The sequence below is a fragment of the Mastigoproctus giganteus genome, chromosome 12 (assembly GCF_048544385.1).
Source record: "Mastigoproctus giganteus isolate SK-2022 chromosome 12, ASM4854438v1, whole genome shotgun sequence".
In the NCBI taxonomy this organism is placed as follows: Eukaryota; Metazoa; Arthropoda; class Arachnida; order Uropygi; family Thelyphonidae; genus Mastigoproctus; species Mastigoproctus giganteus.
The window spans coordinates 9,892,776-9,905,045 of record NC_143586.1 but is presented as its reverse complement, the minus strand read 5'-3'; the positions used below and the strand labels follow the sequence as shown (position 1 = coordinate 9,905,045).

The 12,270-nt window shown below is 36.0% G+C and overlaps 1 protein-coding gene across 1 annotated transcript in view; it reads left to right on the top strand.

Moving 5' to 3' along the window:
- Positions 1 to 796: 796 nt before the first annotated feature.
- Positions 797 to 12,270, top strand: part of LOC150076668 (aldehyde dehydrogenase family 16 member A1-like) — a 111,334-nt gene continuing 99,860 nt past the window's right edge. The window contains exons 1-3 of the mRNA XM_090386600.1: positions 797 to 922; positions 4,106 to 4,320; positions 9,835 to 10,013. Of these exons, the coding sequence (XP_090242726.1) occupies positions 809 to 922; positions 4,106 to 4,320; positions 9,835 to 10,013 (508 nt within the window). The 5' untranslated portion in view covers positions 797 to 808. The remainder of the gene's footprint in view (positions 923 to 4,105; positions 4,321 to 9,834; positions 10,014 to 12,270) is intronic.

The window sequence follows — 12,270 nt, the reverse complement described above, 5'->3', positions numbered from 1 at the left end:
ACTTGGATTAGACAGGAAACTCAAGTAAAGGACATTCTTGTCAAAACTAAAGGATTAAATGGACTTTCATTATTATTATTATTATTATTATTATTAGCCATATGGTGCAAGGAAGCCTGAGGCTTATGCTGCACCAGGCAAAAAAAAAAAAATTCCCTATTACCCTGAGAGAGAGAGAGAGGGAGAGAGGGAGTAGAAAGGAATCACCAAGAAAGAGAAGAATGATGATATCCAGCTCAGGACCCTGGGTGTGCCAAGCCCATACTCACCAGATGTGAGCCCCTGACTTGGGCAGGACACATAGTTCGTAGACATGATGGTAGGTGTACTAAGAAAATAACAGAATGGTACCCAATAGGAGCTAGAAGAAAACCTGGAAGACAACTGCAGAGATGGATAGATGAAATTCAAGAGTTCGTGGGTAGTGAATGGATGGCCATTGCACAAAACAGAAGCATATGGAAAGTTGTTGGAGAAGCCTTCATCCTGCAATGGATTTAAAATGGCTGATGATGATGATGATGAGTCTTCTCCATTGGTGAAGCGTTACTTATTCGAGGTAGCGTAATACATAGTAACTCGTTGTGAAGATAGTCACAATATGAGATTCAATTAAAACGATGATATTTACACTACTTGTGCAGTATTTTACTACTACGAAAAAATATGGTGATACGGTATATCACTGATATTCTTATAAAAATAAATAAATAAATATTAAATAAATAAATAATTACCACCACAGTACGGCGTGTTTAGTTCGAATCGCTGTTAAAGTGGCATGTGGTGTCTGTAGTTATGTTAGAAGATGGCTGGTAATAATGAGGCTCTTCTGTTAAGTAATATTGATAAGAATCAAGTAGCTAAAGCTCTCGTGACCATGAGCTACAGCCCACCTTCCGATTCTGTGGGTGCTGCGAAGGTAATTAAAAAAAGAAAGAAAAGAAAGAACAGTGATAATCTTGCGAAATTTGTAATATTTTTTGGAATCCAACTCATTATTTGGATGACATCATGTTTTACTCACCGTCTTATTTTATTGCTGCATTTCGTATGTGCATTCAGTTTGAATAAATTATCTTAAAAGAATGGATTTACAAGGAAACTCTTCGACCTGATAATCGTCACAGAGAATTATCATGATTACCACAGGCATAGACGCCAATTTTACCGGGTGGGGGAGTATAGTAAAAAATATTTAGAAGCAGCAAGTGGACCTACACTATTTCCCTCATAGTTGGCGCCTCCGCAGCCAGGTGGGCAGGAGCAGCAGTGCGTAGCACACGCTTCTTGATTAGACCGGGATTCGAGCCCGTGACCACCAAATACGGAGGATGCGGAAAGGTCAGGGAATGACCACCGCATATACCCGGAGCAATATGGCCTTAGTTGCTAATGCTCCTAAAAAAACCAAAAAAAAAACCAACCTCATAGTTAAGATTCTCCCACTTCCATAGTTGGCCCCCATGACAGTATTATTATTTTATTATTATTATTAGCTACATGGTGCAAGGAAGCCTGAGGCTTATGCTGCACAAGCCAAAAAAAAAAATCCCCGAGTTACTCTGAGAGAGAGAGAGAGAGAGAGAGTCAAAATTAGAAGGGAATCACCAAGAAAAAGAAGAATGATGATATCCAGCTCAGGACCCTGGGTGAGCCAAGCCCATACTCACCAGATGTGAGCCCCTGGGGTTAAATCAACAAAGTTCATCTGTGCTGATGTCCCTTCCAAGATTCTCAATAGTTGGCCTAAAGAGTTTATATTTGGTAGGTACTGCAAGAAGAATGCAGATGAGAATTGTAAAAGAAAAAGAAAAATGTATATCTGCCTTTTGGATTTGTTTTTATTATTATTGTTATCATTATACCTCTTATATTATTTTTCCCTGCTTGGGGGTTCCACCTCGTGATGGGTATTGCTACCAAGTACACAGGGTGGTTGTTGTTATGTCTGGTGTTACTGTTGGTTGAGGAGCTCTCTAACTATCCTACAAGTGTTCAGGATTGCAACTTTCTGGAGTTCCTTGTAGCTGTTCAGAATAATAACAATACATCAGTAGCATTAGTCATTGATAGTGTTAGGAAAAAAGTGAAAGTTATTGAACCTATCTGATTAAAAAAAAAAAAACATTGCTTCTAATAAGACAATTGAAAAGGCTGCCTGCCCAGCATTTTCAACATAACTACAAAAGCCTGTATACCAACCTTGTGTAGAGAAAAAAAAAATGAGCAGTGTATATACATATATATATATATATATATATATATAATGTTTAATATCAAATTTTTTTTGAAAGAACCATAATTAGGGAAAATACTAGGAAATGTCAAGAAGAGTAATGATTGTTATGCTCAGTTTCAGAAAGCCTATTTGACCTGACAAATTTGAGTAAAAAAACCAAAGAAAAAAGTGAATTCTTGGAGTCTCATTTGAAACAGACCAACATAAGATCCAACACCAGTATGAATAGAGAAATCTGATGTCTCAATGCATCTAATTATTAAAAAGGAGGAGTCCACTTTCCTTTTTCCATTCCCTCTTCTATTTCATATTGCAGCATCCAGCTTCCTCCACAATCAGCAACGTCCACAGACCTGTGGTCCCATAGCTCATCAAAGCAGTTCCAGCCCCCCCCACTTCTAGGTGTTCATATGTAGATTCCATTATGCAAGGTGTAAAAGGTTATCCTGCACATGATAACGTACATGTTCATATGTAGATTCCATATGCTAAGGTGGAGAAGGTTATCTGGCACAGGATTGCCCTTAGCCAGTAAAGCACATCTCCTCAGACCTTCAAGATGCCATGCCCATTGGGCAATTCATGCATTCATGATTTTTAGTAAACTAATTAAACTTTCTTCCTGTTTTGTACTTGCAATTTTGATATAGTCATATAAATTTCCATGTTATTGTATTATAGACTGCTGGGGAAAGTTCACAGAGCAGAACCATAACATATTGTTATGTAGAGTATACAAGGAACCAGTAGTATGTGTAGCAATTATTGCACATTATTTTGGTTATCTTGTTTTAGTTTGTTTGTTTGTTATTTGGTTTTAGGACATTAGCAACTAAGGCCATATTGCCCTGGGGATATGCGGTGGTCATTCCCTGACATTTCCGTATCCTCCGTATTTGGTGGTCATGGGCTCGAACCCCGGTCTAATCAAGAAGCATGTGCTATGCACTGCTGCTCCTGCCCACCTGGTTCGGAGGCACCGGTTTATCTTGTGCTGTGGTTCAGAAGGTTATAACAACAAATTATGTGCCATTAACTTTTTGATTGTCTGTGCCAGCAAAATAGAAATTCAACATATAATCGTGTAATGTTCGTGGACAGATAAAGCCCATTTTTGTGTAAACATTAATGCATTCGAGATAGGTATTAAAACAAGTTTTTAGCTTGAAAGCATTAATGATCATAATTATATCATTTGGACAAAAGGTTGTCTCCACATGATACATAAAATCCCACTATATTTTACCTACCATCCTTGTGCATTAATACAAAAACAACTCACTTCAATGAAGAACACATGAACACAAATTAACTGTGCATACAGCTATATACGTAGATATAAAAAAACAGACTGCATCATTTGGTGGGTTCAAAAGTTAAGAGAATAGTGAGAAAATAAGCAACCTGTAGAGTGTAATCTGTCTTTATTTTCTTAAGAGCCTACAGATTATTCTCATATGCCTCATGGTACTTTCTATACCACTTCTTTAGTGACTGTAAAGACAGCAGAACAGGTAAATGTGGTAACTGTACAATTAAGAAACCACATCTACTTGTTCTGCTGTCTTTGTAGTCACTGAAGAAGTGGTACAGAAAGTGCCGAAAACATATGAAAATAATTTGTAGGCCTTTAAGAAATTAAAGACAGATTAGACTCTATGCAAATTGAAGTGCTCATTTTCTCACTATTCTCTATTTTTAATTTATCTGCACACCATGCCACTAAGAGAAATAACTTGTTTCAAAAGTTCCAAAACTTTTTGACTTTGATACATATAAAGTAGTAATTAAGAAAATATTATTATTTAAATTCTTTTCCCTCTTATACTACCAATGTATTTCATAATGTTCTTTATTTAATAGGAATGGCTGCTGAAAAATAAGCATTTTGGAATTTTTATTGATGGCACATGGCTATTTCCCGAAAAATGTGATACACATGAACTTGATATGTTAAATAAACCCACTGTGGTAATACCAGAAGTAGATGATGTCGATAGTGCTATAACTTCTGCAAAGGAGGCCCAAAAACTATGGAGTTCTCTCACCGGACATGAGCGTGCTGTTTATCTGTACAAGTAAGATTTTTTTTTTTTTGCTAATATAATGGATGTGGGGAAGGGGGCAGAGGATTGTCTTAAAAATCAAGCTTATATGTGATTGGAAGATAGTATTCAATAATACGTTATATTGAAATACATTTTTTTTTTTATTTTGATACAGTGCATAACTGGAACCAGAATAGTTAATAGAAACTAGAACTCGTGAGACTACATTTGGAAGCTTTTATATTTATGTTATGCATTTCTTTTATGATTTTGAGAAGTGTGTTGAAGTGAGAAAGTAGTAATATGGTTATTTTAACATGCTGTGCATGTATTACCAACTTTAAATGTTAACTAGCAAGGCAATTTTAGACAGATTTTTAGCTTCCTTGCACTCTTCAACCAAACCTCAAACATTTTGAGAGAGTCAGTGAACCTACACAACTAGAATTTTGATAACTATTAACACTTTAAAAGCTGAAATGTTGGTTAAAACAAAATTAAGTATTTTTATGTATGTATTAGAAATGCCTATGTGAGAAAAAGAACTGCAAGACTTATTAAATCATAATTTATACAATTGTTGTATATTTGAGATATTTTTCACAAATTACACCACAAATTACAGTAAGATTCCCATATCAGCGGGGGATACGTTCCAAGATCTACTGTGGATGGCTGAAACTCCGGATATAAGCGAACACCTACTGGCCCCATATATAACGTGATTTTCTTGTACATACTATGTATAATAAAGTTTAATTGATAAATTAAACACGCAGTAAGACATTACCAACATTAAATACGGTAATAATAAAGTACAGCAGACGCTTGATTTACTGGGATTGGATTAACCGGGACACTTCAAGACTCCAAATAAAAAAAAACAAAAAAAAAAACAAAAAAAAAAAACAAGCAAACAGAAATCATAAAATTCAAGTAATAACTAGAATAGGTATAAACAGATATTTTGCAAGTTGTAAATAAGCAACAAGAACCGGTTATAAGTCATCACTGGGAGATTAGTGTACCTATTATCTTGCAACCCCTTGCCATCTTCACACCTACCGCTCAAAACAAAAAGAAACAACAAAATGTTTAGTTTGATTTAGTGTGTTGCATCAATTGTTGTGTTCCGTTGCACTGCAAAAGGACAAATTTTGTATTTGTATCGTTATCGGATGTCAGGGTTGTCGGAATTTTTTTTTTGTTTAGAAATCGCGAAAATAATGGGCAAATGAAAGAGTTGTGTTTTAAAATTAAACAAAAACTTGAAATTATTCAAAAGTTTGAAAATGATGCATCCCTTAAATCTCTAAAGAACCATTACAACGTTGGCGACCAAACCATATGCAACATTGTAAAAAATAAAGGGAAGCTATTTGATTTAAAATCAACATCATAAAAAATAAAGGAAAGCATCATATTGGACACGTGAGTAATACGTGTTAAGTTTTTCATTTTTTTTCAGTGGTTAACTGCGGGTAACAAATCAGCGGATACGGGGGAGGGGGGGGCATAACTGTATATGAATAAGAAAAACACATTCAAAAAAGAAAAAAGGTGAAACCCACAGCAGTGTCAAGTTTTATGTCAAATATGATTCTTTATTAGTGAATTTTAAGGTATAAAGTCCATGGTATTCTTTTCTAATCAATGTGCCAGCCATGCTGCATAAACCATCACATCTAATCCACTATTCCAGAAAATGCTCAAGCCATAAGTATCCCTAGCAACTAAAGTGTTGCAGTATGTTATCTCAGTACAAAGCACAAACGGGCATTTACGTCTAATATGACATCTTCCAAATGTTATGGGATGGTAAGTTCATTACCTAGGCACTGATCAGATAATTGCCCAGAAAACTATTGGTGAAGTTTATCTCTCAGTGTCTTATGGCATGTGCTATGGTAAGTTGTTTGGATGTGAGTAATTTTGCAGATTCTAGATTCTGTTAACTATGAAACATGCTTAGTAGTTCTGGTCAAGTGTATGAGGTGGAATGCACTCGGTTCCACCCATATGGATAAAATGTAATTTTGCAGATTCTAGATTCTCTTCCCTGTGAAACATGCTTAATAGTTCTGGTCAAGTGTATGAGGCAGAATGCACTCAGTTCCACCCAGAATGAGAGTAGCCTTGTGCAGGCAAAGTTTTTTACTGCTCCTGGAATAGAGAAGTTTTTTCTGTTTTATTAGCTTAAATTAGCATATTAACTTATTTTCTAGAGTAGCTTTATATTCCTAGTTACGATACTTAAAGTTTAACTTACATAGTGATTTTGTAAATATTACTTAGTATCGGTAAGGGTATCAAATCCATGTGTTACAAGTTGCAGCTCCGCTGAACAAAAAGTTTTTTAGCCATATTTAGCCGTTTTATTGACCAATTGTTATATTAAATTATTTTCTATAAGTAGCTTATAGAATTAGTCAGGATCCTTAGTTTATTCTAAATTGAGACAGCGAGATTTGGAAGTTAATTAATACTTAAGTGTCCGTAGATTTACCGTTCTTAACTTGCCGCATTGTTATACGATACAACGTTATATCATACGTTCTATCATATTATGCGATACATAATTAATTATGTTACTTTTGTAATCTAAGTCGTTATATGTATTTAGTTAAAAAATACAATTTAATTGACAATGAAGTTTAACAAGATTAATAGATTTTACTGATTAATTGACAATATTATATGATATTGTATACTATACTATACTATACTATACTATACTAAGCTTATGCTATCTAGTTTGGGATACAACGTTATATCCCAAACTAGATAGCATAAGCTTAGTATAGTATAGTATAGTATAGTATACAATATCATATAATATTGTCAATTAATCAGTAAAATCTATTAATCTTGTTAAACTTCATTGTCAATTAAATTGTACTTTTTAACTAAATACATATAACGACTTAGATTACAAAAGTAACATAATTAATTAATACATACCTTGATACGGAAGTTATATGAACGGAATATGTAGATAATACTCAATACGGAAAAATATATATAGCGTTATAACTGTGTTGGGATACAAGTTTAGGGTTATAATTTTGTACTGAAATTGAAATTTTATTGAAATTAAATCGAAATCATGACTCAGACCAGAGCAGCAAAGCAAAAGGCTCAAACTAATGGGAGTGCTGTGGCTCAGGGGAGAACTGAAGGCAGCAGTTGCCCTCTGAATCACAGGCTTTTAAAATGCACTCCTTGCTTGATATTTGTGGAGCAATCGGGTACGGGACATGATATTGTCATGGGGGGGATGTCTTTGTGCGTGCGCAATGTAAGGAATGTAAGGAAATCAGGCGACAACTCAGCATTGTGATGGGCCTATATGAGAGCTTGAAGGACAGGGTGGCTGCCCTCGAAGGATCTAAATTGAGGGGCCCTTCAAGCTGTCAGCTGCCCACATCAACGCCAGAGCTTGCACTTGGTCATCACACAATACAGCGGCAACCCCCCAAGGTAGAATGTGCTGGTCCCACAGGAACTAGTAGTTGTTGGTGACTCTATTGTCAGGGAAACGGGGAACATGCTTTGTAAAAAGGATAGGTGGAACAGGACAAGAGTATGTCTGCAAGGGCAAAGGTTGATGATGTTGTAGAGCGGATATCATCTTTTAAGGGCACAAAAGGTGATATAGTTGTACACGTTGGCACTAATAATATTAAGAGTAGGAGACCAGCAGAATCACTTAACAAGTACAGGTCACTGTTGAAAAAAAGCCGTGAATTAGGGTTGAATTTGGAAGTGTCTGCAATTCTGCCCAGACATGATAGGAGGGAGTATATGATGAGAGCCTTGTCGATCAATTCGCCCCTGGAAAGATTGTGCAAGGCTCAAGGGGTAGAATTTTTTTCAACCTGGTCTGTACTTGTTATGGAGAGATTGCTTCTACAGGGATGGAATACACTTAAATAGAAAGAGTGCAAGAATATTTGCTGATGCTATCAAGGCAGTGTTAGGTGGGTCGGAAAACTGCTAGCTTAGGGGGATACAAAGACTAATAGATTAACAGTAGCCACTGGCAGAGGTGAAAGTGATTCTTGCACTGCTTCTATTGGAAGTAGCAGCAGACTGGAAAACAAGATGCAGGACATTTTAGAGACTGCTGGGAGTCATTGTGGTACAAGTAAACACATGGGTTGTGTTAGGGTAGCTAAGAATAGGAACAGGTGCATGTATACTTGCATGTACACCAATGCTAGGAGTTTGGTAAATAAATTTGATGAATTTGAGGTACAGTAAACCCCCGCTATTCGCGGAGGTTACGTTCATGAGAAATTTCACGAATACCAAAAACGTGAATACTGAGTTATGGCTCCCATAGTAATAAAGGGGTTCCGTTCCAAAGTATGAAATTTATAAGAAAAACTAGTCCAAAATTTTGTCTATGTATGTATTATATGTACCTTCATAATATGACTATGTACATAGACAGTACATAGTGAAATGCAAGCAAATGGGCATCGAAATGAAAATAAGAAACAATTTAATATTGAATGTAATATTTATTAGAAATTTCAAACAAATCTTTCAAACCAGCGCCTTTGCTATAGCTAAAAAACGTATCCCGCCAGTGCTATCACCAGTTTCGCTAAAGTGCTGATAAAGGGGTTGGACTAAATAGTGTTTTGCCTTTTCACGAATTATGAATAAACTTAACAGAATTTTATTTTGAGTTTGGTCTTCTATCCACAGATTTAAAGCTTTTTCCATTTTTTCTAATTTAACATCACGAGTTACAGAGCAGATTTTTGAAGCAATCAGCGCGTTTTCACGGACACTACAGCGGATTTTTTTTTTTTTTTTGGCTGATGCTGCATAAGCTTGCTTTCTTGCATCATATGCCTCTACTAATGCTAATATGGACAAAATGTAGACAGTAAACTGGTATTCCACTCCTAGGTACGGAACCATGCATGGCATGAGATCTGCACCTAGCCCTTCACAAACCCTGCAAACTAAATCTCCAGTTATGAGCATGCTTCACCATTAAACCTTATTAGGAACCCTATGGTTGCAGGTGCAGTGACAGAGAAACTACTGACTAAAGATTCATAATGGTGGACCATCAGTTGTCTGCAATTCCTGTGTCCTTTATATGTAATAGAGATATTGATTATTGTCACTCTCATAACGTATCTTGCATATGTAAAATGGAATACCCAAACATCTTGTGGACCACTATATGGTTGTGGTCAGATCACTGGACATAAAATCCAGAATAGTCATCAAATTTTAAACCTGAAAGTGCTTTGAGAGCAGAGTTGGTTATTTGAGGTTTTTTTTTTTTTTTTTTTAGGCCAGTGGTACATGAACTCTACTTCCTTGCATAATTTTTGCCAGTACTGGTATAAGACACAATTCTTATTTACAATTTGATACAAACCAGAAGTTTAACATCTGCATGAGGTAATTTTATGAATTCTTTCACAGATTTCTTCTCAAAGAGTAATAGAAATAGTATTACTTTTCTAAATAAGTAAGTTTGGTATCATTATACTTAAATATTTTTCCTTTCTGTAGTATTGCACGTACTATTCAAAAGCAACAGAAATTGTATATAGAGGTGGAGGCTCTGAATTCTGGAAAGTCTACTCAGAAGGTCCGAGATTCAGATATTCCAAATGTTATTCAAAGTTTCTATTATTATGCAGGTTGGGCACAACTGAAGAATTTTGATACTGCAAATTGGAAACCTTATGGTAAGCAGTATTAATAATTTATGTTAATTATATTTAAGCCTATTTCTAGAAAAAACAATTATTTAAAGCTTGGATTTTAGAAAATATTGGAATTTAGTATTAGTATTACTAGTAACAAATGGTACATGAAAGCAAGCTTATAGAGCATCTGCTATCGCATAATATGATAAAAAAAAAAAAAATAAACTATCCACTTCACCTATGCGTCCCCTCCAAGAATTTGTCTAGTTCTTCCTTGAATTTATTCAAACTACCCACTTCCACAACAAGAGATGGAAGTTTGTTTCAACAATCGGCTGAAAGCAAACTTCTGGGTATCAATCCTGCAGCCATCCTTCCTCAGTTTACATTTATGCCCCCTCATGCTTATAATCTCAGCAGGAGGAAGAATTCCATCAACATTGACCTTATTCAATCCATTCAAAGCCTTAAATAATCTTGTTGCCCTTTTTTGCTCACATTCAGTAGATCTACATCCTGCCTAAAGTGAGGTCTCGAGTGTATACACTACTCGAGATGCAGCCTAATCGTGGCCCTGTACAAAGGGATAATCATCTCCTTATCCCTACTAACACTGTTTCTGAATATCATTGACAAAATCCCGTGGACTATCATGGCAGTCTGTCTACACTACTCAGAAGTGTAGACTGTCTACACTACTCAGACTTCATATCTGACTGCACAGTTACCCCCAAGTCGTTTTCATTTTCCCCTACTGAGTGTTGTACCACACAGTTGGTATATTAATCTGGGATTACTGCTACCCATATACAGTACAAAGAAGTTTAACATTTGTCAATGTTAAACTTCAACTGCCATTTCTCAGGCAATCGACCAAATTTTCCTGAATCTTGTTGAGTACCTTACCTGATTATTCAATAACCACCCTGCCATCCTTTGTATCATCTTCAAACTTAAACATTAAGCCTAATACACCATCATCAATATCATTAATAAATAGTGAAAACAACCGTGGGCCCAATACTGATCTATGGGGACTCCAATAATAACATTAGTACAGGAAGAGCAGTGCTCATTGAGGACCACTTTCTGTCTTCTCATACTCAACCATACCTTTATTGAAGCAGTAATTTGCCCTTAATGCCACATTGCACCAATTTGTATAGCAGTCTTTTTGTGTCCATCAGTATCAAAAGCCTTCCTGAAATCCAAGTATATGATATCAAAATTATTTTTTTATCCAGTTCCTTTGTTACTGCATCATAATATCCAATGCCTGCATATAACGTCTTTAACCAGTGACTCCATTATTTTCCCTGGAACAGACGGTAGGCTAACAGGTCTGTAATTACTCATGTCACCTTTTGATCCGCCCCCTTTCTAAATTGAAATGGGGCGGATCAAATGGGGATATCCTCGTAGCAGATTTCTAGTCCATAGGTACTCTCCTCCCTAAATCTAATGGTGCTCTTGTAACTGTGACTATGGGTTTGCTTACCTCCTTTGCTGCCTCCCTTAATATAATTGCATAAATACCATTCACCAAAGAGTGAACCATTTTTATGTTTAGCTTCAGCAGTTTCTTTTCCACTTTCCTTTCAGTTATCACTAAATTATTTCGGTCCCCATTAGAGTTTGATGGGGACACCAGAAGTTTATGGTGTCCCCTTCTGGTATCCCCTTCCTAATGAATTCCTCATGTGTGCATGTAAATGCAAAATACCTATTCAGTTTGTCAGCAACCTGAGCAGGGTCATCAATAGTTAAACTATTGACATCAAGTTGCCCAATATGATTCAACCTCTCCTTTCTACTGTTTATATAAGCATAGAAGTCTTTGCTGCTGTTCTTTTTTTATTCTTTACCAGAGACTTTTCATAATCTGCCTTCACGTGCCTAACCTCCTTTGTAACTTGATTTCAGACTAACTTATATCTACCATAGAATCACCTGATAATTTGTATGCATCCCATACATTTTTCTTATCTACCCCTAGTCTCATCAGTTCATCTGACATCCATTTAGGTCTAAGCCTTAAACAGTATTTCTTAGTTGGTATGAAAAGCCTAGTAGGTTCTATGATTATTTCCCTGAAAGCTTCCCACTTAGAATTTTCTGTTGGTAACATCATCAGTTGGCCCCACTGCATGAAATTTAAAGTGTCTGAGACTGTAGTCACCCTTACGAAAGCAAAAGCTTTTCCCCTTACCCTTGACAGTGGTTATGTCTTTAAGTAAATTCTAATCAGTGTTGAAACTCTTATGCAGATATTCCATTTCTAGTCTAAAAGTGTTAC